The 27,980-nt window shown below is 35.5% G+C and overlaps 2 protein-coding genes and 2 pseudogenes across 4 annotated transcripts in view; 2 read left to right on the top strand and 2 right to left on the bottom strand.

Annotated features, from left to right (window-relative positions):
• LOC107713350 (superkiller viralicidic activity 2-like 2) overlaps positions 1–3,841 on the bottom strand; it is a 40,632-nt gene extending 36,791 nt beyond the window's left edge. Inside the window, exons 1-7 of the mRNA XM_016518833.1 lie at positions 3,694–3,841; positions 3,119–3,259; positions 1,965–2,031; positions 1,826–1,888; positions 1,623–1,735; positions 1,343–1,517; positions 1,168–1,258 (exon numbers count right to left, since the gene is read on the bottom strand). Of these exons, the coding sequence (XP_016374319.1) occupies positions 1,168–1,258; positions 1,343–1,517; positions 1,623–1,735; positions 1,826–1,888; positions 1,965–2,031; positions 3,119–3,259; positions 3,694–3,791 (748 nt within the window). The 5' untranslated portion in view covers positions 3,792–3,841. The remainder of the gene's footprint in view (positions 1–1,167; positions 1,259–1,342; positions 1,518–1,622; positions 1,736–1,825; positions 1,889–1,964; positions 2,032–3,118; positions 3,260–3,693) is intronic.
• A 537-nt stretch (positions 3,842–4,378) lies between these two features.
• Positions 4,379–20,829, top strand: LOC107713347 (ATP-dependent RNA helicase DHX29-like). 3 transcript variants are annotated; one of them, XM_016518830.1, is made up of 28 exons: positions 4,379–4,654; positions 4,851–4,924; positions 5,588–5,701; positions 5,807–5,936; positions 6,026–6,168; positions 7,068–7,208; positions 7,288–7,414; positions 7,523–7,681; positions 8,857–9,028; positions 9,113–9,233; positions 9,326–9,928; positions 11,272–11,415; positions 11,502–11,678; positions 11,831–11,971; positions 12,122–12,266; positions 12,455–12,575; positions 13,572–13,656; positions 14,027–14,115; positions 14,202–14,330; positions 14,952–15,027; positions 15,605–15,829; positions 15,926–16,062; positions 16,149–16,239; positions 17,909–18,214; positions 18,340–18,471; positions 18,647–18,743; positions 18,886–18,984; positions 20,770–20,829. In XM_016518830.1, exons 1-27 carry the CDS (start codon positions 4,519–4,521, stop codon positions 18,939–18,941), a joined length of 4,071 nt encoding a protein of 1,356 aa, XP_016374316.1. In that variant the 5' UTR covers positions 4,379–4,518; the 3' UTR covers positions 18,942–18,984; positions 20,770–20,829. The 3 variants fall into 3 exon arrangements, with proteins under 3 accessions (XP_016374316.1, XP_016374315.1, XP_016374317.1); XM_016518829.1 differs by lacking the exon at positions 20,770–20,829 and having other exon boundaries at positions 18,886–19,035; XM_016518831.1 differs by lacking the exons at positions 16,149–16,239; positions 17,909–18,214; positions 18,340–18,471; ... (1 more) ...; positions 18,886–18,984; positions 20,770–20,829 and having other exon boundaries at positions 15,927–16,055.
• LOC107713275 (uncharacterized) lies at positions 20,333–23,385 on the top strand (annotated as a pseudogene).
• Positions 23,386–23,761: 376 nt separating this feature from the next.
• LOC107713352 (proline-serine-threonine phosphatase-interacting protein 2-like) overlaps positions 23,762–27,980 on the bottom strand; it is a 12,194-nt pseudogene continuing 7,975 nt past the window's right edge.

The raw sequence follows: 27,980 nt of genomic DNA on the forward strand, positions 1-27,980 counted from the left end.
AAGCATTGTGGCCGCAATCAGAGTAGAATATTGAAATGTGTGCACTAAAGATGAACTGACAACCGAATTTAGCTGCAGTGTGTAAACGGCCAATATTTCAGGTAGGGGAGTCATGATATACCGGTATTGACAATAATCGTGATATTCAAAAAATGAAATATCGTTATCGTGTTAATTAGGGGTGTCGTGATATAACATTATTAGCGATAACCATGATATTTCAAAAAGTACACAGCGCTAAACTCTCACATGTAATTTGTTTCATTCATACCCCATGCCAGAGGGCACCATTGCAAAGGAAGTTCATAGGAATAATCTAAAACAAATGACTTTCCAGGAAATCCCTTATATGGACAAAGGCATCCAGCTATCTCTGTAGCTGAATAAAATGCAGAAAGAAATGTTTGACTGATGAAACGTGAAGAGAATTACCACACGATTGCAACAGTATATGGTTTATCTGTGTTCAAGTCATCTCTGGCATTTTTCATAAGGATGTTTATTTATAATGCAATGCTAATCGACATAGCCTTTAGCACTGTGTAAAATACTGTATAGAAGCCTCATCAGTTCACAGAAAGAAGTTATTTCAAAACTCTATTGACACTATAATTCGAGTTTGGGGTGAAAATACATGGTTATTTTCATAAACTGTTATACTTTGACGCTGTACTGATGAGAGAAACTAACCTTTTCGAAGCTTTAAATTAATTGAACCATTTGCTTCACAAAATGATTCACTGTTTCGAATCACTCAAAACGCCACACGCTGGTGATGCCTGCTGGTCATAACGTAAATGCAACAAAAAACCCCAAAAGACCCAATGCAAATGTTTCATTGAAAGTATAATATATCAAATGCAATTAACAAATCATCAAATACTATTAAATATGAAGTGTCTTTATAACCTGTTCTTTTATTAATTTGCAGGGCTTGTTTTGTTTGCTTTATCAAGGGCTCATCTAAACATCTTTAACAGCTACTCCCATATATAGACTTCTATAGAACAATTACTACCATAAGACTTATATAGATATCGCGATATATCGTTATTGTGATTTTCCCCCCACGATAATCATGTAGTGAAATATCTGATATCGTGACAGCCCTAATTTCAAACGATTTCAAATGATTCATCTGCCAATTAAACATTAAGTACAACCCACCTGAGTCTCTCATGTAATGGATCTCATCAAAGATGACCCATGCCACCTCCCTCATAACCTCTGACCCTCTGTACAGCATGCTCCTCAAAATCTGAAAGAAAACACCCCAACAAAACAATAAATAAATAAAGAACCAGTCGTTGGTGTTCCAGCAGATAACGGGCTGCTGTCTCACCTCGGTGGTCATAACCAGGCAGGAAGCCGTGGGGTTAATGGTGACGTCACCGGTCATCAGACCCACATCCTGGAACTCTTCGTACATCTCTCTGTACTTCTGATTGCTCAGAGCTTTGATGGGGCTGGTGAAGATCACTCGCTGCTTTTCTCGGAGAGCCAGAGCAATGGCATACCTGCGTGCAGAAGGAAAAAAAGCCTCAAATCTCAGCACAGACTCACTTGGATCAAAAGAATCAACCATATATATACTGCAAGTTTTCAATTTAATGGACACTCACTCAGCACACACTGTCTTTCCTGCCGATGTGTGGGCTGACACAAGCACAGACTGGTTGTTATCGATGCACAGGATGGCCTCACGCTGGAAAGGGTCGAGTATGAAGGGGTACTCCTGCATGAGCAAAGCAAAACCTGTTTCAACAAAGGTAAAGGCAAAGCATCGATGTTGTCTGAGGATGTTCAGTGAGGTTTATTAGATTACCTTAGCTGCTTTTCCAACGCGTGGTTTCAGTGGAGTGTATTCCTCGTCTGCAGGAAGAACCACCTGAGAAAGGAAGATCGGGTCACAACATGGACATTAAACAGAGATGTATTTTTATCCACTGTGTTTGTGTTTTTACCTCATGAGTGCAGCCCTCCACTGTCTCCACCTGCTCCGCCTTCACTTTAGGCATGAGCTCTGACAGACTGAAGGACGACACAGATGCAAATGATATGAATTACTACAGGTCAACCAAGAGTGGATTGTGTCCATAGAGATAGCTAAGGTTGGAAAACCGAAAACTCAGCTGATAGTTTAATGAATAACATGAAAAAATGTTCCACTCAATCTTTATTACAAAATTAATAATAATAATAATGATGACAAAGAAAATGTTTTAGTAATTGTCAAATATATTAAAATAAATTAAAATTACTGTTTCATGAACTACTGACGCAGATCATTTATTATTTTATTATATTTTTATGTTTCACGTGCTAATGTTTTTTTTGGCTTCTTAAAGTAAAATAATAATAAGAAGAAGAAGAAACTAAAAACAGCATGTTTAAATTGTAAAACCCTCCTGCACCTACAAATTAATTTAAAACATTTTACACTACACAAAGAATAATAATGATTTGCAGAAGTTACAATAATGATGATAAAAATGTTTTGTAAATATTAAATAAAATGTATTAAAATAAATAAAAATGGCTTTACTTCAACTACTGACAAAGAACTTTTTAAATTATATTTTACCATTTTGTTTTTCTGAAAAACTGAAACAGGCTGTTCTTGTGGATTTTAAAACCTTCCTGCCAAATGAATATATACACACATATAATAAAAAATATGACAAATATATAAAAATATACAATAAATATGATTAAAATATTTTGTAATTACCAAATAAAATACATTAAATAAAAATGTCTGTCAGCTACTGACAATTTTATTAAATAAATAGTTTTTATTTTATTAAAATGTTATATTTTACCATGCTATTTTTTCTTTTAGCTTCTAAAAGTCCAGTAAAAAAACACTATAACACTATAAAACAGGCTTCTCCCATTTCAATCATAAAACCCTCCAGTGCAAAATGAATATATATACATATACACACACACTGTATATATCCATTGATTTACGCCAATAACTGGCACTTCCAAAAAGCAACTATTGATGCCGATTAGTCTGTAAAACCAATATATCAATCCACCTGTACAAGCACACTAAGAAGTATTTCAGACATTCATCAGAAGCAGTATGTAAACAGAAGTACACAAATCTTACTTGATCTCCTCAGCTGACACTGTTTCCAGCTTCTGTCTCTTCCCAAGCACCACCTCATCTGGACCATCATTGTCAGCATCTCTTTTGCGCACAGCAGCTGAATCACCCTGCTGTTTCCCCGCTTTATCAGGACTCTTACTGCTACAGGGAAAGACAACAACGATTCACTCGACATCTGGACATTCCCAAACCAACATCAGGTGGTCTCCAGGGCAGTGCTAAGCGTTTCCTAGTGTAGTCAGTCAGACAGACAGACAGAAGAATAAAGGCCGTGTGTGTGTTTACATTCGAGTTTTTTTTTTACATATAAATCCATGGGATTTTTAGTGAGGCAAGCTCGTTTATTACAACCTGCACACAAAATAATAATAAAAAAATAAAAAAAAATAAAAATTTGCATCTAAAAACAACAGAAGAGACTGTCCAAACACGAAGTGCTGAAAGCTGGAACAGATCTGTGAAGCGTGATTCCTGAGCGCGCGTCACATGTGTTCAGTGCGGCCAGACAAATAAGTTACTGCAATATCTGTAGTTCAGTTGTGCGAAACAATCAAATATCCAGTTCGTTCACCTACCCTGCCTGAGCGGCCAACTTCGGAGTGTCTTTTTTGCTAGAACCGGCCTGTTCTTCATCAAACACGCTGAACAAATCGTCTCCAAAGGCGTCCGCCATGACTTCAAACAGACACAAATCCCACAGCGCGGCGGAAGTGACGTGCGGCGCGTCAAACGTGTGAAATGAGCGACGGTAAAAGATAGACAACCAAAAGACTTTTCTCTAAAATAATCATAATAAAAAAAATCCATAATTTATTTAAGGAAATTGACGTAAATTGAGTTTGGAATTGAATTAGTTTTATTGAAACACTTTTCAAGCGACAGGTTTTAATAAATAAAACCACACAATCTTTTTCTTAGTACTGTTTTTTTTTTATTTTTATAAATAATAAACTTTATTATTGTTGTTTATCATTGTTATTTATTAAATGTGTGTACATTGTATGTAAAACTAATAGATGGGTTCAGTCATTCTGAATAATTCAACAATTATTTTGTCTAAAGTGTTTAAAGAAATCGTCCTAACAATATATTGTTATTTCCAAAATAAATCCTAATCGACTTAAAAATCATTATATTTTCACTATTTACATAAACATAACACTTTGCTCATGCATAAAGTAAAAATCCGAAGTTTTCAAAAGTATCCGCTGAACTTTTATTTTGAAAGACGGGCCACTAGTTTGTTTCAGTCTTCACAGCCTCTAATAGAGTTGGCTTAGCTGAGTCTTCTTCATTTTCCAGCTTCAAACATTTACATTATATACGTGTTTTTGTTTATAGTAATGTGGATTATTTTGTGTATTGATCAGTAACAAACACTTGAACTGACTGTTTTCGCAATGGGTGGGAAGAAGAAGAAGTCTGCAGCAGTTCTCACTGTTAATGCGACCAATGCAGCGTCTGAATCCACCGGCAAACACCAGCCACACAGACCAAACAATGAGAAATCATCCTCGAAGGAAAACAAACCCAGAGGTCAGACTTCGTTTTAAAGGTTGCTTCTATGTGTGAAAAGCAGCGTTATGTGATTAAATATGACAATATATTTGAATTCAGATGCACGGTGTAATGTAATAATCAATGAGTTATTATACAGTAAGTGTTGCATATGTTTCACGTCTTGACAGTTTGTCTGCAAATGTCTTTAATATTTATTTATTTTTTCTTTTAGCTCCCAAAACATATAGTCTTAACACTAATGCACAGACTGACACTAGCAGTGTGTCTGATAAATCAGTACTGAAGGTAAGTCTCACATTAAAGAGATCACATATGATTTTCCTTGAATCAGTGTGCTATGAAAACATACTCCATCTTCTAGTCTAAAAATAACATTGTTAAAATGGACCTACATAAACGACTTTTAATTTATGTGGTTATGCAATTTTCTGACAAATGAATGCATTTGAGCACATACATACTCTAATGTACACTACCGTTGAGAGAAACTTTGGATCAGTAAGAATTTTTAAAAAATTAATTCATGCTATTATTTAGCAATGTCTCATTCAATTGATCAAATGTGACAATAAAGACATTTATAATATTACAAAAGATTTCTATTTTAAATAAATGCGGTTCTTTTGAACTTCGTTCATCAAAAACATCCTCAAAAATATTCTGTTTTTAACACTGATAATAACAAGAAATGTTTATTGAGCAGTGAATCAGAAAACCATACATTTAAATTAATATTTGAAAAATTATATTTCACAGTATTTCTGTTTTTACTGCTTTTTTGATCAAATAAATGCAGCCTTGGTTGAGTAGAAGATACTTTTTTTCAAAACATTAAAAATTCTTACTGACCCCAAATTTTAAACATTTGTGTGAATATAAACGTCTTTTATTGACAATATCTGTCAACGCCTTGCCTTACTATACTAATTGTTTTTTGCATGTTTGAAGGTTGTTATCCAACCAGAACTGGAGAAGAAGGTGATCAAGTTGATTAATGATTACAGACAAGAACATGCTGATAAAGGACCGATATCTGGCAGACTCACCTTCAAAAAGTTGCTGGTAAGTCTTTTCCGTTTCATCTTTAATTGCAAAAAATAAATAATATACTTCGTTATTTATAATCTAAGATGATCTAAAGGACATCTATCATATATTGTTTGGCAGGATTTGTATACAGCCCTGCAGATGTTCCAGTTTAAGACCGAGCACATCGAGGAGGCCATGAAGAGCAGTATGCTGTATGGAGGCGACCTGACCTCAGCGCTCGACTGGCTCTGTCTGAATCTCAGAGACGGTAAAAGGTTCAGATTGTAGTCAGAAAACGTAAGTTCTGCTCCTCAAGCATAAACCCTGGTTTTGTTTTTCGCTTTTCCATAATTAAAGATGAGCTACCGGAAGGATTCAGCCAAAAGATGCAGGAGGAGAAACAGAAGACTCGCCCCAAGTTTCAGGCTCCTAAAGAGGATGAGAAACAAACGGTGGCCAAAAAAGAAGCATCTAAAGAGGACGAGAAACCAAAGGCAAAGGTGTGTTAAAGTGTCATGAGAATCTCATTTTCCTTAAAGGAATAGTTCACCCAAAAATGAAAATTTGCTGACAGTTTACTCACTCTCAGGCCATCCAAGATGTAGATGAGTTTGTTTCTTCATCAGAACAGATTTGGAGAAATGTAGCATTACATAAGTTGCTCACCAATGGATCCTCTGCAGTGAATGGGTGCCGTCAGAATCAGTCCAAACAGCTGATAAAAACATCACAATAACCCACAAGTAACCCACACCACTCCAGTCCATCAGTTAATGTCTACAAAATCTGTGCATTTGTAAGAAACTTCAAACGGTCTCTTCTGGCCAAAATATGCATCCATAATCCATTCTAACACATTCTTCACCTCCAGTGAAAAGTCCATCCCCTGTTGTCCTCCCACATCAAAGTCCTCCCACATATTTGTTTAGAAGTGTTTTGGACTGTTTTCACTTGTAAACGGTTCTTGATCTGTGCATATTTCTCTCCTGATTCAGATGAGAGAAAGCAATATTATGGATTATGGAAAATATATGGATTCATATTTTAGGAGGAAACAATGGTTTGAATGTTTTTTTTCTTACAAACACACCGCTCTTCATTTCATAAGATGTTAACTGATGGACTGGAGTGGTGTGGATTACTTGTGGGTTATTGTGATGTTTTTATCAGCTGTTTGGACTCTCATTCTGACGGCACCCATTCACTGCAGATGATCCACTGGTGAGCAAGTGATGTAATACTACATTTCACCAAATCTGTTCCTATGAAGAAACAAACTCTTCTACTTCTTGTATGGCCTAACGGTGGGTAGATTTTCAGCAAATTTTAATTTTGGGTGAACTATTCACTCAATCTTTTGAGATTTAAAAAAGCTCAAAAACATTTTATTTAATGACAGACTTCTGTAAAAGACAACGGTGGCAGTATGAAGGAGTGGATACTGCGCTACGCTGAACAGTCTGAAGATCAGAGCAGTGAAGAAGATGAAAACAAGGACGCAAGTGTGTTTAACCCAGAGCTGGAGGAGAAGTTTGATCCTGTGAGTTTTACTCAATCTGGTTTCCGCATGTCACTATTACATCAGCAGCTTCCCGTAAGTTCTCATGCTCTTCCTGCAGAATGACAGATACCTGCTGCTGACCGCTCAGCTGTATGATGCGAAGGAGATGGCCGCAGAATTTAAAGCCAAGAAAGACAAAGCGGGGCAGAGGACTGCACAAGATCGGATCAGAGTCATCCAGCAAGGTCTCAGTGCCTGCAGTGTTTTCTACCTTTCAGGGTATTTGTTCATTGTAGAACTTGAGAAAATGTTATCATGAGTTTGTTTCTCAACAGTGTTTGTTTACATTACAGAAATGAAGTCTTTGGAGAGTCATCCAATGTTTAACTCTTTAACTATCAAAGTTAAAGTCACTCCCAAAGAGGAGAAGAAACCAGTTACACTCACTGATGGCAAGGAGGAACTCAACTTCAGCCTCTTTGAGCAAGCAGAAACACCGCCAGCAGAAACAAGTAAGATAATTTTTATATAATCATTACAGTGTATCATTTACAAAAAAATTGTTTTATTAATTTTTTTATGATTTTTATTTTTATTTTGTGATATTTATGATATATGTATGTGGTGCTTTGTTTTTATGTTGTTATTTTATGCTTTGTTATGCTGTTTTATATTTTTTTTATTTTATTGTTTGTCAAGTCAAGTCAAGTCACCTTTATTTATATAGCGCTTTTAACAATACAGATTGTGTCAAAGCAACTGAACAGCATTAATTAGGAAAATAGTGTGTCAATAATGCAAAATGACAATAGTAAACACTAATTTTTCAGTTAAAGGCAGTTCATCATTGAATTCAGTGATGTCATCATCCAGCTCAGTTCAGTTTAAATAGTATCTTTGCAATCATTTGCAATCAAGTCAACGATATCGCTGGAAATGAAGTTTGTGACAATATAATAACATAATAATATATTGTTATTTTGCATGATTTTGTTTTATTTATTTTTAATTTTATTGTATATGTTATTATTTTAATGTTTGACATTTTTCTATTTTATTTAAATTTTATGCTGATATTTTCAGTTTACTTTGTGTTATTTTATTTTGTCATTGTTTCATGTTTTTGTTTTGTTTTATGTGTTTTATAAATTTTTTATAAAACAACTAAAACATTTCTATAATATTTGTTTTATTGTTTTTTTATAATATTTTTATATGATTCTATTTTGTTATTTTACATTATTGTTTGTGTAGGGTTTTATTTATATTTTATTTTGTTACTTTTTTATTGTTGTTATTTTTTTGCTTTTTTTTTGTATTCTGTTTTTTTGTTGTTTTATTTTGTGCTGTTGTACTATTTTGTTTTGTTATATTGTGATTTTTTTTACACCATTTTAATGTACATTTGTTATGTTATTTTAATATTTTACTTCTTTGTTTAGTTTATTTTGGTTATTTTATTTTATCCTATATGTCATGATTTTTAATGTTTTTTTATTTATTTTATTTTATGATATATATTTTTTTTGTTTTATATCATTAAATTTAATCATTCTTTTGTTTTGTGCTCTGCTGTGCTGTGATTGTGCCAATGTAGTGCGTTGCCAGATATGAGGGTTTTTCTTTTTCTAATGTCTTGAGTTATTTTTAACCATGTCAGTCTGATTTGTCATTGTTGATGCTCTAGCTGAGAAAAAGAACAAAGAGCCCAAAGATATTCGTAACTTTGACTACACGTCAAGGAGCTGGACTGGCAAGTCGCCAAAACAGTTTCTGATTGATTGGTGCAGGAAGAACCTCCCGAAGAGCCCTCCACCATCCTTTGAGAAAGTTGCAGTCGAAAGATATTGGAAATGCAGGTATGTTGCATTAAAATTGCATCTTGGTTCTGATTGTATAGTGAATGCAGATTTGATTGTCCGATTATGTGTCATTCCTGTCAGAGTTCGCATTCAGAGGCCTAATGATGTTTTGGAGGTTTGTCCCACTATCCTGACTGAGGACGGCATGCAGGCCCAGCACTTAGGGGCCACGCTTGCCCTTTATAACCTAGTCAAAGCACAGGTGAGTTTTAAAGCACTACATTCACATATTAGACAAATAGTTGCTTGCTTTATGTATTTCATTCATTTTATCCGTCCTTTGATCTCCATTAGTCGGTGCATCAGCTTCTGCCGTCCACCTACCGTGAGGTGTGGCTTGAGTGGCAAGACAGCGAACAAAAAGAAGAGGAGCAAACCCGCTCCGCCATCAACAAACCACGTGACCAGTTCATTGCACATCTTCTGACCCACCTCAAACAGCACCAGACCCTCCAACCACAGGCCGAGCAGCAGGAACGTCTTCAGGATGCTGAACTTGAAGACTCCTGGGAGAACCTGGACATCCAGGAGGACCACGAGCCCCAGTGCGGAGGAAGCTTTGTGGCGGAGGAGACGTCCCGGAGACTGTTCCTCAAACTGCGGAGCTCGGCTCTGGCTCGCAGGCTGCTGGTCGAGAGGGAGCAGCTGCCTGTTTTCCAGCACCGTCAGCAGGTGCTCGAGGCTCTGCGGTGCCACCGTGTGCTGGTGATCGCTGGGGAGACGGGAAGCGGGAAGAGCACACAGATTCCTCAGTTCATCCTGGAGGAGCTCCTGGCTAATGGGGAGGCCGCGCAGCCTTGCAATGTGGTGGTGACACAACCCAGAAGGATTTCAGCCACGAGTCTGGCCAGCAGGGTGTCGCAGGAGCTGGGGAGCGAGGACGGACCGGGAGGCAAGGTTAGATCTCAGGAAGTTAACTTTTGAAACAGTTTATGTGGAAAAACGTAAACCTTGTTTTTAATGGTGTTCATTCTAATATGTGAGGTGGTATGCGATAGTAGTCAAACTTCTGGGCTGATAACCACAAAAGAGACACACGAGGCTTACGCTAACACCCTTTGGCATGGTTTCACAGACAGGGCTTAGACTAAGCCAGGATTAGGCCTAAGGCTAAAAAATATATATATTTTTTTTTTGTCTCTCAGGTGAAAAGAAAAAAATCTATGTATTATTTTAACGTATTTTTTGGAGTAAATGTTTGGAATAAATGTAAAGTTAAGTATTAATAATATATGTATTATGCAAATTAATAATTAATAAGTAATCATTTTATGAAATGGGTCAGTGACTACGCTCATTATTTTTGTCTGGATCTATTCATTTATTCAAAAATAGATTTAGAAATGCAGTTACATGCATATAATGACTTGAATAAACCTCTTGATGTGCATGTTTATAATTAATTACAATTAATTTTTGCTGTTTTTTAGGGTGTGGGGAGATTACAAATGTCAGTGTGATACAACTGTCCTTATTATAATAAAGAAATAAAACTCATTAAAAGGGTGAAATTCTTGAAAAGCAAATCTTATGTATTTTGGCATAATCCTTTATTATTATTATTATTATTATTATTATTATTATATTATTATTATTATTGTTGTTGTTGTTATTTATATAAAATATTTTATCAAAACTGCTTAATTTTTTATCAAATTAAACCCTTATTAAGCATTTGGACATTATTATTATTATTATTATTTATATTTTAGATATAAAAAAAAATAAAAAATAAAAATATATATATATAAAATAAAAAATTATTATATCCTAACCAATTATATCCACCAAATCAAAATCATAACATGTTGTGTGACCACCCAAAAAAAGGGGGGGGGGGGAATTTATACAGAATTTAATATGAAATCATATCATAGAGAGGGATCCCATGACTATCAAGGTTAGACAGTGTCTAAAAATGTAATTTTTTTTTGTTTGGTTGTAACATGTCATGTGGTGCGACTCTCCAAAAACGTAATGATATTTATGAATTAATAATGAATGATATTTGGGAACATAAAATACTAGAGTGTAAGTAAAAAAAATGATTACTTTAGAGTTACACCATATGATATTTTTAGAGTTAATACATTTTATATTTTTCTTTTTGATTTTTCAAAACCATTTCTAAGAACTTGACACATGCAAAATAAGTCGAAACAACTGCAGTAAAAGTGTCGTAATGGTAGTTTAAGGCAGAGACACCATAGTAATAATATCATGGAGTATTTGCATTACAGAGCTCACTGTGTGGATACCAAATCCGAATGGAGAACCGCTCAGGGGATGCCACACGACTGCTGTACTGCACCACTGGAGTTCTGCTGCGCAAACTACAGCAGGACCGGCTCCTCAGCTCCCTCACACACATCATCGTGGATGAGGTGATGCACACATATATCTATGAATATACCTACAGTGTACACTTAACGCTGGACCGTTTAACCCCAAAATCGTCTCAATATTGTAGGTTCATGAGCGGAGCGTCCAGTCAGATTTTCTCCTCACCATACTAAAAGAAGTGGTTCATAAGCGCTCAGATCTGCATTTGATATTGATGAGCGCTACAGTCGACTGTCAAAAGTTTGCCAACTACTTCAACCGCTGTCCTGTGGTCACCATACCTGGCAGAACTTTCCCTGTGGAGGCAAGATTATATCTAAATATATACTAACATACTGTAGCATTAGTAATTTGATGAAAGTTTTGTATATGCATCATTTATTTTATGTTATAAATTATTTTATTTTGTGTAATGTTTTACAAATAAGCAAAAGTAATGACAAATTGTGGTGGTAGGTGTTTCACCTGGAGGATATTGTGGAGGAGACGGGTTACGTTCTGGAGCAGGACTCAGAGTACAGTCAGAAGTTTGTGGAGGAGGAAGAGGAGGTCAGCATCAACATCACACAGAAAGGAGGAAAGACTCTTTTGCACCAGGTTGGGACAGAAATCCGGAAGAATTTCATCAGTTCCAGAAGAATCTGTCTATCTGTATCTTACATTAGTTAGCATGCGTAAGGCTGTTCTGTGGCGTTTCATTGCAGGCGTGTATTGTTTTGTAAATGTTTGTTCTGTTATTGTGTTCAGGAGCTGATCGTGAGGGACTCTGACCCAGGCTGGGATCTGAGCCCTGAGCTGGATCACTTCAGCAACCGGACGCGACACGTCCTGCAGTATATGAACCCCAATAAGATAAATATGGATCTGATATTAGACCTACTGGAATACCTGGGTAATATACATACTGTACTGTAAGCACAGAGTCTGCAATTATAGTGACTGAATATGTAGCTCATTAGGATCCATACTTTATTATTAGTAGTGTTTGCTAATGCAAACAGCACTCATATTTTCCTCAAAGAAATCTACTTTTCAATGGTTTTAATGAGTAAATGAAGTATCTCTGGGTCTTTTTCTCAGATAAATCACCTCAGTTTCGTGATGTGGATGGTGCAGTTCTGATCTTCCTCCCAGGCCTGGCTCATATTCAACAGCTATATGATCTACTGACCACCGACAAGAGGTTCAGCTCAAAGGACAGGTAACTCCAGCCTAAATTTACTTTAAAGGAATAGTTCACCCAAAAAAGAAAATGTATTCTCAGGCCATACAAGATGTAGATGAGTTTGTTTCTTCATCAGAACAGGTTTGGAGAAATGTAGCATTACATCACTTGCTCACCAGTGGATCCTCTGCAGTGAATGGGTGCCGTCAGAATGAGAGTCCAAACAGCTGATAAAAACATCACAATAATCCAGAAGCAAACCTTGTGAAGCGAAAAGCTGCGTGATTGTAGGAAACAAATTCATCATTAAGACATTTTTAACTTCAAACTGTTGCCTCTGGCTAAAATAGGATTACTCTATAATTTTGCTTTCTCCAGTTAAAAAGTCATCTAAATCAGGAGAGAAATATGCACAGACAAAGCACCGTGTACATTATAAAACAGTCCAAAACAGTTCTGAACAAATATGTGTGTGGAGGAGATGGACTTTCTCACTGGAGGAAGCGTTATTATATATAATGGACTGGATTTTGGATGATGGATTTGTTTCTTGCAAGCATACAGGTTTTTTTCACTTCACACAATGTTAATTGATGGACTGGAGTTGTGTGAATTATTGTGATGTTTTTCTCAGCTGTTTGGACTCTCATTCTGACGGCACCCATTCACTGCAGAGTATCCATTGGTGAGCAAGTGATGTAATGCTACATTTCTCCAAATCTGTTCTGATGAAGAAACAAACTCATCTACATCTTGGATGGCCTGAGATTTTCAATACTTTCATTTTTGGGTGATTCCTTTAAATTTAGATATTAGTCAGAGAAGATGCTATACTTCTATATTTAAGTTGACAAGAACAAAAAGTTCTGAGGGACAGAAATACAGTCCATTCAACAATTTGTAACAAAACAATCTAACAAGTTTTTTAGATGGCAAAACATTGAAAATTCATATTTTATATTTTTTGTCAAATTGAATACGGCATAAAGCTTTTAAAAAATTTTTATTTATACTGTGTCTGTTTGCTTCTAGATATAAGCTGGTTGCCCTCCACTCCACACTGTCATCTCAGGACCAGTCTTCTGCATTTACAGTGCCCCCTCCTGGAGTGAGAAAGGTACTGCAATATATTAGTGTTAAAGGGGTCATATGATGCTATTTTAAAGATCATTATTTTGTGTATTTGGTGTAACAGAATATGTTGACATGCTTTAATGTTCAACGTAGGTATGTGGGGGCATGTTAGAACGAGGCGTTTTAAGTAGGCGTGGCTGACTCTTAACTTTTATAAAGAATATCTCTTTGGATTTGAGACTTTAGTCTTTGTAACTTTACAGATCTTCTTTATGCACCAAGAGCTTGTAACACTCCAAAGAGAAAGGAAAAATTGAAATTGCATCATATGACCCCTTTAATATGGCTTCATTTAGAATACTACTCTTAGTATTTCTGCAGTATGCAATATGTATATTCATATTCTCTTGAAGATTGTTCTGTCCACAAACATTGCTGAGACTGGTGTCACCATTCCTGATGTGGTCTTCGTCATCGACACAGGAAAAACTAAAGAGAATCGGTGAGCCGGGCCAGATAATGTCTGAAATGTTATCTGTCTATGATCTGATGCTTTTGAATGTGTTGATCTTCTGTATCTGGTTTCAGGTATCATGAAAGCAGTCAGGTGAGCTCTCTGGTGGAGACGTTTGTGAGTAAAGCCAGCGCTCTGCAGAGGCAGGGGAGGGCAGGACGTGTTCGAGAGGGCTTCTGTTTCCGCCTTTACCCCAAATTCAGGTACAACGCCACTGAGGTGCTTTACAGATTGTGGCACATAGAGTAGCAACCTTCCATTTGGTGGTCAACAAAGATATTTTAGGGAGGAAATTTAATAAGAGTACATTTTTATCACTATAGTTATTTGGTAACAATTTACAATATGTTTTTATTTGTCATTAGTTAACTACATTGGTTTAAACAAAACAAAAATAGTTTAAACAGTGAAAAATATTTCTAAACAATATTAGTCCTAGTTTGACAATTTTAACATTTATTAATACATTATTAAAATCAATAGTTGTATCTGTTAATATTATATTATGGATCTGAGTTAACGTGAACTAGCAATGTACATGTCACAGCCATACAGCCATATCACCCTGTAGCCCAAGACTGGTTGCCTATTCATTCATTCATTCATTCAACAGCTGTAATTTTATTAACTAACATTAACAAAGATTAATAAATAAATACTGTTACAAATGTATTGCTTTTTTTGAATGTGTCCTTAGTGTAAAGTGTTAAAAGCATTTAGAGTGCAAAAATTGATAGATTTCTAAATTCTGATTTATGTATGTATTTTATAAATGTGCAGTGTATATACTGTCATACCGCACATGTCTGTTTTTCCCACTCCAGATTTAAGAGCTTCATTGACTACTCCATTCCTGAGATTCTCAGAGTGCCTTTGGAGGAGCTTTGCCTTCATATTATGTTAAGTACCAACTTTGTCTTTTGAAAATACTTTACTGTTAAAGTTTGTGGTCGGTAAGATTATTTTTACTGTTTTTGCAAGGGGTCTCTTATGCTCACCAAGGCTGTATTTATTTGATCAAAAACAGTAAAAAGCAGTAATATTGTGAAATACTACTACAATTTAAAACAACTCTTTTCTATTTGAATATATATATTAAAATGTCATTTATTCCTGTGATCAAAGCTGAATTTTCAGCATCATTACTCCAGTCTTCAGTGTCACGTGATCCTTCAGAAATCATTCTAATATACTGATTTGCTGCTCAAGAAACATTTCTGATTATTATCAAAGTTGTGCTTCATATTTGTGTGAAAATCGTGATCATTTTTTCAGGATTCTCTGTTCAAAAGAATAGCATTTACTTGAAATATAAATCTTTTTTAACATTATTAAAGCATTTGCTGTCACTTTTAATCAATTTAACACATTTTTAAAAAAGTCTGACCCCAAACTTTTGAATGTTAGTGTACATAAAGCATCTTTTTCCATTGGTAATAAACTGACTTCTGTCACCTCTCTCTCTATGTGTGAACAGAAGTGTGAATATGGTTCTCCAGAGGATTTCCTGTGTCGAGCTCTCGATGCGCCTCAGCAGCAGGCTGTGTGTAATGCTGTCAGTCTGCTGAGGAAGATCGGCGCCTGCCAGCAAGATAGCTACACCCTCACGCCACTCGGCCATCACTTGGCCACCCTTCCTGTCAACGTCAAGATCGGCAAAATGCTCATCTTTGGTGCCATCTTTGGCTGCCTGGAACCCATTGTGAGCGTTTTTTGCCGCATGTTACTAAATTTCTGTCATCATTTCTCACCCTCATGTCGTTCCAAGCATGCTGACTTTGTTTTTTTATATTATTAGGCCACCATCGCAGCGGCTATGTCTGAGAAGTCCCCCTTTGTTACTCCTATGAGCAGGAAGGAGGAGGCCAACCTGGCTAAATCTGCTCTAGCAGTCGCAAACTCAGATCACATGACCATCTACAGTGCTTACCTTGGGTAATCACACGTTCAACAGAACAGCACTGTATGGCAGTATGTGTAGAAAGGAAGTGAAATCATGGTAATGAAGTTACTGTTCACAGGTGGAAGAGCTCTCGGAGCGAGGGACCGTGTGCTGAGGTGGCTTACTGCCGGAGACACTTCCTGAGCCGCACCGCTCTCATGACCATTGAGGTGACATCCTCTAACACACTTGCTGATTCATTAGCAGTCATGATGATTTGACGAATGTACATCTGTTCTGCTAGAACTTGCATTGGTTGAGCTGCGTGTGTGCAAATAGGATTTAAAATGTTTATTTTTAGGGGTAATGATAAATTGAAGACAACAAGAGAAGGAGAAATCTTTCAAAAAAAAGTCGTTTAAAACACAAGTGCCATGTTTTAAAATTGTATTCTTGTTGGTTTCATACATTTTTGAAATACGTTTATATTATTTATACCAACAATGATTTTAGATTCAAAAAAAAAAGTCGTTTAAAACACAAGTGCCATGTTTTAAAGGGGTCATATGATGCTGCTAAAAAGAACATTATTTGGTGTATTTGGTGTAATGAAATGTGTTTATGCGGTTTAAAGTTAAAAAAACACATTATTTTTATATTATTTATACCAACAATGATTTTAGATTCATGTCTCTGAAATGTCATGTGGACTAACCATTATTATACAGTTATTGCAGTATAATTTATATAATTAAGATTTAGTAGTTTTGTTACGTGCTTTTGTAATTTTTATCATTTTTTTCTTTCTTCAGTTTATTTTGATTTTAGTTTTAGTAATTTGGTACTTGAACTTAAACTTATTTATTTGCATTTTCAACTTTCTAATATTTATATTTTATTTTATATTTCTATAAATGTGAAAAAAAAAATTATTTTATTTTTTATATTTTTTGTTATTTTAGTTAATAATAACGACAACTATCCATCACTTTAAAGGTAATAAAATGTAAAATACTAAAAGAATCTCAGTTTTTGAATCATTAATATAATCAAGTTGTAGTCTTTGTTGTTCTCATAGATTTTTGAAAAACTTTTATCAACAAAAAATCGGATTAATGTCTCTAAAATGTCATGTAGTGTAACCATCCAGTGGTATTATAGTATTATTTATATACTATTTAAGAATTTCTGTGTGTGTGTGTATATATATATATATATATATATTCAAATTATAAAGACTGTATATATACTGTGTATATATATGTGTGTGTCAGTCTTTATTTTCATTTTAATTAATGTTTTGGTCATTTTATACATGCTTTTGTCATTTTTTATTAGTTTTTTTTAAATATTTCTATATTGCTTTATTTTGATTTCACTTTTATTTTGAGTACTTTTAGTTAAATTTAGTATTTGAACTTAAGTATATATTTAAATTTCTAAAGGATATATTTACCTTTCTAATCTTCATCTATTATTTCTATTTTTTATTTCAGCCTTATTTCAATTACCGAAAACATTTTGTATTATTTTTTAGATTTAGTTTATCCATCAAGTGAAAAGTTTAGAATACACATTTTTAAAATATCGCATTTTTCTAGATAAAAGGTCTAAAATATGTGATATTGTTTCCTGTTTTGTGTTTTTCCTATGTTGCGGTCTTTGTCGGAGAACAGTTTTCAAATACTAAAACAAAATGTGGACTTTTTTGTAATCTCTAGACAGATATACACTTTTTTTGGTCATTTTTTTAAGCGTAAAATAATTTATGAATTCACAAATTAAAGTGTGTTCAAGTAAATGTAGGAGTTTTGAATTCATTTTAGAATAGTTAGAGGCAATACAATACAAACCGACCCATTACCATTTGGTGTTTAACAAGGTATTTAACGTCCTCAGGATGTGAAGCAGGAGCTCATTAGGATGGTGGAGCAGGCCGGTTTCATTGCTTCCAAGCCCAGCCGAACTCCTCGCTCTTGGCCTAAAGCCCTCGGCTCGCTCTCCCAGCAGGACGTCTCCGTCCTCAAAGCCGTGTTGACTGCGGGTCTGTATGACAGCGTGGGCCGTATCCTCTGCACTCCCTCTCTGGACGTTCAGGAGCGGGTGGCGTGTGTGGCTGAGACGGCTCAGGGAAAGGCCCACGTTCACCCCTCCTCAGTCAACCGCTTCCTACAGACCCACGGTTGGCTGCTCTTCCAGGAAAAGGTGCGTTGGACTAGCTTTAATATATTACTGTGACCTTTCATGACGCTTTCTGAAAGAAGTCTCTTATTACCCTGGTCATTCATACATTTGTGATTTGAACCACTATTTTCTTGTCTTGCATGCAGGTGAAATACACGAAGGTGTTTCTAAGAGACACTACGTTGATCTCTCCTTTATCCATGCTGCTGTTTGGAGGTGATATTGACGTGCAGCACAGGGAGAGACTCGTCTCTCTGGATGGATGGATCTATTTCCAGGTGAGGGAAAGTTTTTGAATGCGTGTCTTGTTTCTCATTGGTTATCTGTGCATGGTTGATTGCCTGATTTGCATTGATCGCTTCATTGGCAGGAGCACTGGTGCATCATAAAATGGTTGTCAAACTGTAAGATAACTCTTATAATAACAGTTTACACGGTTTCATTTCCCATCAGGCTCCAGTCAGAATTGGCGTGATCTTCAAACACCTTCGCAAACTGATCGACTCCCTCCTGGAGAGGAAATTGGCCAACCCCAAAATTAATTTGGAAGGTAACTTATTGTTGAATAAATCTATATTATATTTATTTTATTTTAATTTGTTATTTTATTTTATCATTATATATTTGTAGAATAAGGGAGCAGTTTTTCTGCTGTGAACACATATGATGCCTTTTATGTTTATCCTTTTCAGATGAGAAAACCATACAAATCATCACAGAACTGATCAAGTCAGAAAACATGCTCTGAGGAAGTCATGAATGACTGAAATGCTGACAAGCCTCACTGCGGGGTGAGAATGTAAATTATATTGCCAAACCAGAATAAAAATATTTTAAGACATTAAAATGGTATTCGTTAAATCCATTATCATAATAGACTGACAGTTGTTTAGTTTTTGTTTTTTTCCTTTAAGTCGGTAGGAATGCAGACGAACAGTCTTGTGGTTATAATGTAATTGTTTTGTTATTGATAGAAGTGAATGCAATATCAAATTATGGTCTTGTAAATGTAACATTATATATAACTGGGTAAGATTCATGTCTCAAGTTTGACGTATAATTATTACAGATGAATAAATACAGACATTAAAACTTTAACTTGGGTAATTTCCCTGACACAGTGGACTTTGAGAATGGAATTTTATTCATATTATTTAGAACAAAAAAGGGCCTCAGAAAGCATTATGTCTCAGTGTAATAATGGTAATCTGATACTCTTTTAAAGATTAAATCGAGTAACATGATTTATGGTTCCAAATGAATGTCTGTCTGTTCTAAAAGCCTATAGAACTGAATAATCAATAACTACATTAGTGTACTTCCTGACAAACCCATCAACAACATGGTTGTTTCCAGCAGGGAAAGGTCTTCAGCCACAAAGTGATCAGTGCTTCACCACTAGACTTGACGAATAGAATAGAATAGAATAGAATAAGCATCTTTTAGTGCTGTTATTAACTAAATCTACAAAAAAAAATGTTTTGGTAATTGAAATAAAGCTTATAAAATGAAAATATATCATCAATTATTTATATATATATAAATCAAAAACTTATAAAAATGAAAAATTAAAATGTAATGAAATTTAAAAAATGTAGCCTATATATATATATATATATATATATATATATATATATATAAAAGCCAACTTAAAATTTTAATAAATACTATACTATACGTATTAATAATAATAAAATAACTCCGGTCCTCAACTCAAATCAACATTTTGTTTATTTATTTGGCAATAGATAATTTTAGCAAAAAATAAATAAATGCAACTACAAAACTTTCTTACCACCCTGGTGGTGTTTGGCTGTATATTGTTTGTTGAATAGAATAGAATAGAAAGGCTAGGTGGAAACTGTTGACAATGTAAAATGTTGCCGACATTAGGAATATTTAAAGAAATGTGCATCCTAAAACGTTATTCTCTTGTGACATTGCACTACGGAATGCTGTAAGAACGCGGAGTTGTTCTCCGAACACAAACGGCTATAGATCACTTGTGAAGTATTAATCCCGGCGCACGCAGCAGCAGGGTCTGGAGTGGGCGGAGCTTCGGCTGGCGCTGCATGAACTGGCGCTCTGAAGCGCGCGCACTCCAACGGTCGCGCTGTGACGTCAAACCTGCACTCCAGCATGCAGACCTGCTTCTGCCCTCAGCTGCCTGATCTTATGGTAGTATTGTTACAGTGCAATGAATGAAATAGTTTTAAGATTTGCATGAGGGTCATTAATAACATTAAACCATTACATTTCTATCAGCAGGACCATGCAGCGCTATCAGTCAATAATTCATCTTCTGAAGGTCTGCTGGATTTTGCCACAGGTGAGATGAGATGCGATTTATTATAACGTTACCTGAGAAAAATGTGAATACTTGTTACTATCATTGTGTTTCGTCGTTATCAATGTAATACGTTTTATTATTGTTGTATTAGACTTTATAAATTATTATTGATCATTTTATGTATATTTTATTGTATATTATTGTAAAAAAAAAAAAAAAAAGAAGCATACTTATTATTGCAGTGCTCTAAATGCAGTGTTGTTTTTATTTTGTATCTTATTCCCAGGTGAGTGTCAATCCACTGACACATATTTGATGACACATGAAGACCACACAGATCTGGATCTGTCTCTAGATCTGAATAGACAGGTGGGTTCAGTGCAGAAGCAGTTCATTTCTGTTTTAAAGGTCATTGACTGATAGCCGACTTGTTGGGCCAAATTTCCAAGGTTTATCCAAACTTTTGACCAAAAAATGGAAGAAAGAAACTCACACATAATACCAAAGTTCAACTGAAGGTTGTTCAAGGCCATGATCCATTATTTATTCCAAGATATGTGATGAATGTAGATGAACATAAATTTCCTTTTTTTTTTTTTTGAAGTCAAAAACAGCCCTAGCCCAAGAATCAGCCAAAATATCCCACTATGAGCTCATTTATTCCCAAATCCTCCTCAGATAGGTGACTACATGTATTTCACTCAAGTGGATTTGCCATTGAAACTGAAACTGCTTGGCTTTTCTAAAAAAAGCTTCCAAGAAGTTAGTCAAAGTGTGTTTTTTTTCTTGGTCACAATTGTAGGAAACTACAGAGTCAACACATGCTCAGTTTCTCAACAATAACCAAATAAATCTAGCTGTACACACTAAAGTTACATAATATATTTTAAAAGCCAATTGTTTGTTAAACAGAAATATATATTTCTTTTACATTTGACTTTGTTTTCATTTAATGTAACAAAACAGACCATTTTTCAAAGAGGTAAACTGGAATTAAATGGCTTTATTCATGTAAAAACTCCCAAGTTTCTCACAAATGTAACCCGTGGGATTAAGGGAGTTAAAAACATTTTAGAGAACTAGAATGAAAAAATATTCACACACTGCAGCTGCTGATATCCACATAAAAAATGTCCTATGTGACATAATTGTCGACCACTTCTCTTTTTGGTGCGTTATATTGCTTAGTGACTCAGAAATGATTATCTTGCCTAAGCAAGTGTCGTTCAGACCACAGTTTGTCAGTGCATCCCTATACTTGTAATTCAAAGAACGGAGCAATCTATCCAGATTATGCTGCATGTGGTCTGATACATTGTTTCTTATGAAAATGCATGAGCATGATAATGATTCTTCACTTGTTCAGGTATGCAAACTGAATGACTGTGAATGAGTTCATTCTGTGCATGATGTTTTGAGGGCACATGTTTGACTAGATCACCATGTGAATCACATTATCTCTGATGCTCACATACTTCACTAACTGTATTAGTGAGTAATAATCATGTGTCTCTCTCTGCAGCTTCATGCCACACTCAGGAGAAAGCAAGAGGAAATATCTGCCCTGAAGGAGAAATGCCCAGCTGAGAAATCTGGCTAAGCAGACTGAACATTACGCCACAATACTAGATGTAAAGCATTATTTCAGAAAATAATCAAGTGAGTACATCCGAATTCCTTACATCCACATCTCACAATTCCGACCTTTTCTCAGAATTGAGAGTTTATATTTGAGAAAAACTCTGTATAAACTCAGAAATGCGAGGAGAACCTTTTTTTTTTTAACCTTTTTAAAAATTAATCTTAGTAACAGGCTTCCATAGATTACAGAGATTATGAAAAAAAAATTCCAGGACTTGAAATCCCAACATAAATTCAGCATAAAATCAAAAATTCAAAAATGCTTACTGCACATTCCTGGTCTTGTGAACGCTTCACCTGTGCATGTTATTCCAATGAGAAAAAAAAAAGATCGTCTTTGCCCCATTACAGTATGTAACACTCACTTTCACCATTCAGTTAATTCCCAACTGAATATCCTGTTTCACCCTGAAATTCGCCATATTTTGAAATAAAATGCATTGTGAACAGCATTTTACTTTTTAATTTTTTCATTAAATATCATTTTTATATTTATATATATTAAACAGTTTATGGGTGAAATGGGAATTATTTGCAGGTTTCGCATTATAAATATTATTATATCTTTGATATTAGAATTGAGACATAAACGCTGAATTGACCATTCAGAAGTCAGGACTGCAACTATCTGTTTTATAAACTGTTACATTACATTACACATAAATCTGTGAAACTTCAGCAGAGGGCAGTAAGACCTCCACATTTTCAGTGTCACACCCTCGAATGACCGTTTGTCAGTTCCACTTCCTGTCTACTAGGTCCTGACAACATCATTCCAGAGGGACTCAGTATCTCACCACACTCCTGTGAGGCCAACAGTGGATCATTCTTCTGAACACTCCTGGATCTCTCTGCTGACAGAGGAAGATCCATCTTCCACAGCTTTAACTAACTGCGCCGCCGATACAGAAAGGCCGACATCAGGGCTCAAGCGGCGGCTGTGGTCCAGCTGGAATGACCTTCTGTGTGAAGAAGCTGAGGACACAAGCTTGAACCGTCCATCAGGTTCCAAGCAGCCCAGGCGTGAAAATGAACTTGGACAGGTAGACTTGGAGCATCTGAAGGCCTAGCTGGACCAGGATCAACTGAGAGAAGATTCAGGCCTGACTCAGAATCAAAGCCTTGAGATGTCCTCTGAAGGTTTGATTGCACAATGGGTGAACATTTTTGGGGCGTTCCATGGGCTTCAGGTGATTACAGAAACCCCATCAGTCATATCTGATCTGAACATGAGTGGAGATGATGGAAAAGTGTGCTTTAAAGGGATAGTTCATCCAAAAATGAAAATTTGATGTTTATCTGCCTACCCCCAGGGCATCCAAGATGTAGGTTCACACACACCAAGTGGATCTTGCAGGTTCCTTTGGGTTCCTAATGAGCACGGAACAGCTTTATGATTCCGAGAGTTGAATTTGTGAAAAATCAACAGTATTCCATGTAGATCAAAGGAACTTTGTTTAGTTTAGACCAACAAAAGTCTTAATTTGAGCAAGGCTGCTTCTGAATTCCCACCGTTGATCAACCTTTCAGTACACTTAAAAGTAAAGGTTCTTTATTGGCTTCCGTGAAGAACCTTTAACAACCATGGAACATTCCAATGCACAAAAGGTTCTTTATAGTAGAACAGCAAGACAAAATGTTTTTTTTTTTAAGAACGTTTCACTTAAAGATTTCAAATCTCTAAAGTCATCTTGGAAATGGTTTTCTCTAAACGACTTAAACGGGCACTCCTCAACAGAGGGATAAAGCTGACATACCACAATGTTTATCACAGGACAAGGAAATTAAATCATATATACATTTATTGAAGCAGTATATCCAGTGATGCAGGACTGTATATTGACAGTGTGCAGAATTTTACACGAGAAATAAATTATATCTTTGTGGCCTTTATAAAGCTGATTTAAAAGCGAAGCGTGTCATTTTTAGACAACTAGCTGCACCAAACAGAATTTAAAATTTAATGACGTGTATATATATATATATATATAGTCCTCTCTTGTTTTCCATTGGTTGGCCAAATGGGTAGCCCCACCCCCAAACTCACCTCATTGGTTGAGCCCAATCAGACTGCTCAAACACACTGCAATTCCATTTGGTGCCACTAGTGGTGTAAAATTGTACATTTCTCCTTTAAATTTCTTAGTCTATACAAGTCGATTTTTTTTACAGTAAATAAAATACAAATATTTATACAATGATGTTTTGTTGATGTCATCAGTGTAGTGAGAACTTCAGGATTTGACTTTTATGATTATGTGTAATAGTGTCAAAGCTCACTGTGTTTGCAAGGGTGGATTTTAGGTTAGCAAGTTAATGATTGTGACGAGTGGGGCGGGGCCGTGATAATGCGCATCACCAGCCTCGCTCCGTTCCCACAGCTCTCGGCCCCGCCCCACTCATCGCAACCATGTTTTTTTATTAAGAGACAAGGACACCCTTCATGCCAGGCTACAATATATTCTCACCACATGGTATGAGGAAGCTGGCAAAAAAAAAAAAAAGTCACTAATGCCTTCACTATATTCCTATTGAGCAGCAGAAGGGCTTGCAAAGACTGAAAAAGAAAAAAAAACCAAATAACTTAAACACCATTTCCTGAATTCAAGGGATTTATAAACAACATTATTAACTGTGTAATACTTGGACCAACATTAATATTACTGTTTGTAAATTGTACGTCAAGGTTACATTCCTGCGAGAATTCTTACCGAGTCACGATCTTATTAGTATCGTATTAGGCTGTACCCTGGCTCTGCTACGGTTGAGTATAAAGGATCATCTGAAGGATGAAAGATGCAACAAGAATTGAGAATTAAAAAAACATGCAGAAGAGAACGTACATCACATTCCTATATGCATATAATATTTTCATACTTCCTGCAGTTGTTGGTGGAGGTGCTGCTGCTCTCCTGAAATAATACACAGCAAGACGTAAGGTAATATTAAAGCTAATGGTCATATTTACATAAGAAATGAAATAAACTAATCATTGAATGGTAAATCTGCGAGCTCCATCTGTAAGGAGTGAGGGCTCACCTGCCAGCTGTGGGAAGTGAACGAGTGGGAACCGATCTCTGATTATTGTAGAAGTTTTCATATGGAACAGGTGCTGAGAAAAGATCAGTTTAATAAAGTTTGACCCGACATAAAATGTCATCAGACTCATATTTGAGTGGAACTCAAGACAGAAAGTTCATGCTGTTCTTTTCTTTACAACAGACCATCAAGCTCTGATAAGAACAAAAAGGCAGCATAAAAGCAGGGTTATTATAGTTAAACTAAAAATTAAACCATTTAAAAAAAAAAAAAAAAAAAAGCTGTTACTTAAAACTTTGACTGAAATAAAATAAAATACAAAAAAAAATTTTTTATTTCAGCTAAATGCTAAGGCAGCATTTCTTGTTTTAATTTAGTTTAACTTTATGTACTAAAATACTAAAACTGGAATAAAATTAATAAAAACTATTTAAACATATAAAAAAAAAACGACTAAAAAATGACAAACTTTAAAATGAAAATGGAAAATATAAAAATTAAAACTGATTAAAAATATTATTAAAAACTATAATATTACCTCAGTGATGCTAAGATAACTCTGCATAAAAGTAGACCATATGACCCTTCAGAAGATACATGATAGGTTTTTTTTTTTTTTGAAGAAAGACAGAAATGTAAAGCATTATTCATTGAAAATCACCCCCACTACCTCAAATCTCATTTGTGCATGAGCAAATTTTAGTTCGGAGTGGTCTAGGTTTGACATCAATGTCTTGTAATCAAACACAATGCATCAAATTGGAACATGTGGAATCATAAAAGAGATTTTCAGTTAATCGTACCTTTGAACTTTTCATGGACAAAATCATATCGACTCGTTTTATGGTGCTTTTATGATGCTTTTTGTCGTTTCAGAAAAAAAGACGTTCATAATGAAATTATCTGAATTTTAATTTCTATTCAAATTAGAGCTAAAAAGTTCACATAACAAAATGCACAGTAAAGGCGTGTTCACATCTGCAAAATTTTGCACTGTAAAGATCCATTGTCAGTAGTATTGCAATGTATGAAACACAGCACACAAAAAAGGCACTTTCATACCAAGTAACTTTCTGCTGGTCAACACTGTTGGTTCACGTGACCAGCTTCATGCAAGATCTGTGGGGAAATCTTTCGCCCTCGTTCAGAATTTGTTGCAATGATTCCATTTGAAACGACTGGATTTCATCAGTGAACGTGGCCACACCTTAATGTGCTGTTGTGAAAACCTGCTGCTGAGAGTACCTGGTGGTTTGTCTCCGGTTCGTCTGAGGTTGATAAAATGCTCAATGTCTTCTTGAATGTTACATTGCTCCAGTGACTTCCTCACTTCCTCATAGAGCTGCGTGACACAGATACACATGGTGAGGCGGGTTCCATATGTGGGTCCTACCTGATGCCGCAGTCAGGTTACCTCATCGCTGGTGACACACTGCTGGGAGAGATGGTTGAGATGGGTCCACACAATGTTTCTCAGGGTGTTGATCCTCTCCACTTCCTGTTTCTCAAAAAACTGTGGCAACATGCACATGAGATGTCAAAGTAGAACGATCATAATAGCCCCATAAAATGTCTTTACTCATTCAGTTCAACTTGTTAAAGCATATTTTAATTCAGGCATTTTATGTGTAATTGACTAGTTTTGTTTGACCTTTAATGGTTTTACAGTCAACATGAAAAGCCATTTGCAACCCATTTTCAAGAGGTACGCAAGCTTCAGATGACCTGACATGATCACATTTGATTCGTCATCGATCTGATGTGAAAAGCGATCATTGGTGTTGGGGTGTGTGATGCAGGCTGGGGCGCAGAGCTCACCTCACAGGCTTTGACATGCTCGTTCAGCCACTCCTCTCTCATCTTCCCCAACAAGGACACATTCTGACTATATATCCGGTCTATTATGGAGTTGAACAAACAAAGGTCATTAAAATTAGAAATGAAATAGAGTTATGCTGTGTTTAGGGCTGGGCAATACAGCTAAATAGTCACATCGCAATATTTTTCAGCCTTTCGATGATATTTAAATCAAATCTTAATATTTATGTTATATAGCTGCAGCATTATTTTAACAAAACAGACAAGTAAACATGTTTTTTACACTGTTTTACTAAATGAGCAATGATACTTAATAATGTACATTTATATAAACTAATATAACAACATATAGTAATATAAACTACATACATTTCTTTAAAACATTTTTTCCTAACAATTCTGGTTCCTTAATTATTTGATTTGATTTTACTAATCTAATCTAATTCTAATAATTATTTGACTAATCTAATCTAAAATCTAATTCCACTGCCAAATGATTAGATCATTTAGATTTTCTTTTCACAGACTTTTCTTTTTAGAAGCAGCATAAATGCAGTCCAATAATTGACCTTATACTAATAATACTAAACAACCATATTTCATTAATTCATTTATTTTTGTCAAAATACTTCTGACAAAACTGATAAAGTCTATCTGGTACTAAACATATAGACATATGAACAACCAGTCCATAACTACATAAGCCTTAAAGGGTTAGTTCACCCAAAAATGAAAATTAGCCCACAAATTACCCTCAAGTCATCCTAGGTGTACTTTCTACTTTCCGACGAATCCAGTCGGAGTTATATAAAAAATTGTCTTTGATCTTTCAAGCTGTTTAATGGCACTCAGCGGGTGTTGCATGCATCAGTCCAAAAGAAGTTAAATAAAAAGCGCCCATCCATAAAAAAAAGTGTCTCACACGGCTCCGGGGGGTGAACAAAGGCTTCCTGTAGCGAATCGATGTGTTTTTTTTAAGAAAAATAACCATATTTAAAA

The sequence above is a fragment of the Sinocyclocheilus rhinocerous genome, unplaced genomic scaffold, assembly GCF_001515625.1.
Source record: "Sinocyclocheilus rhinocerous isolate Xijiao unplaced genomic scaffold, SAMN03320098_v1.1 scaffold688, whole genome shotgun sequence".
Lineage (NCBI taxonomy): Eukaryota > Metazoa > Chordata > Actinopteri > Cypriniformes > Cyprinidae > Sinocyclocheilus > Sinocyclocheilus rhinocerous.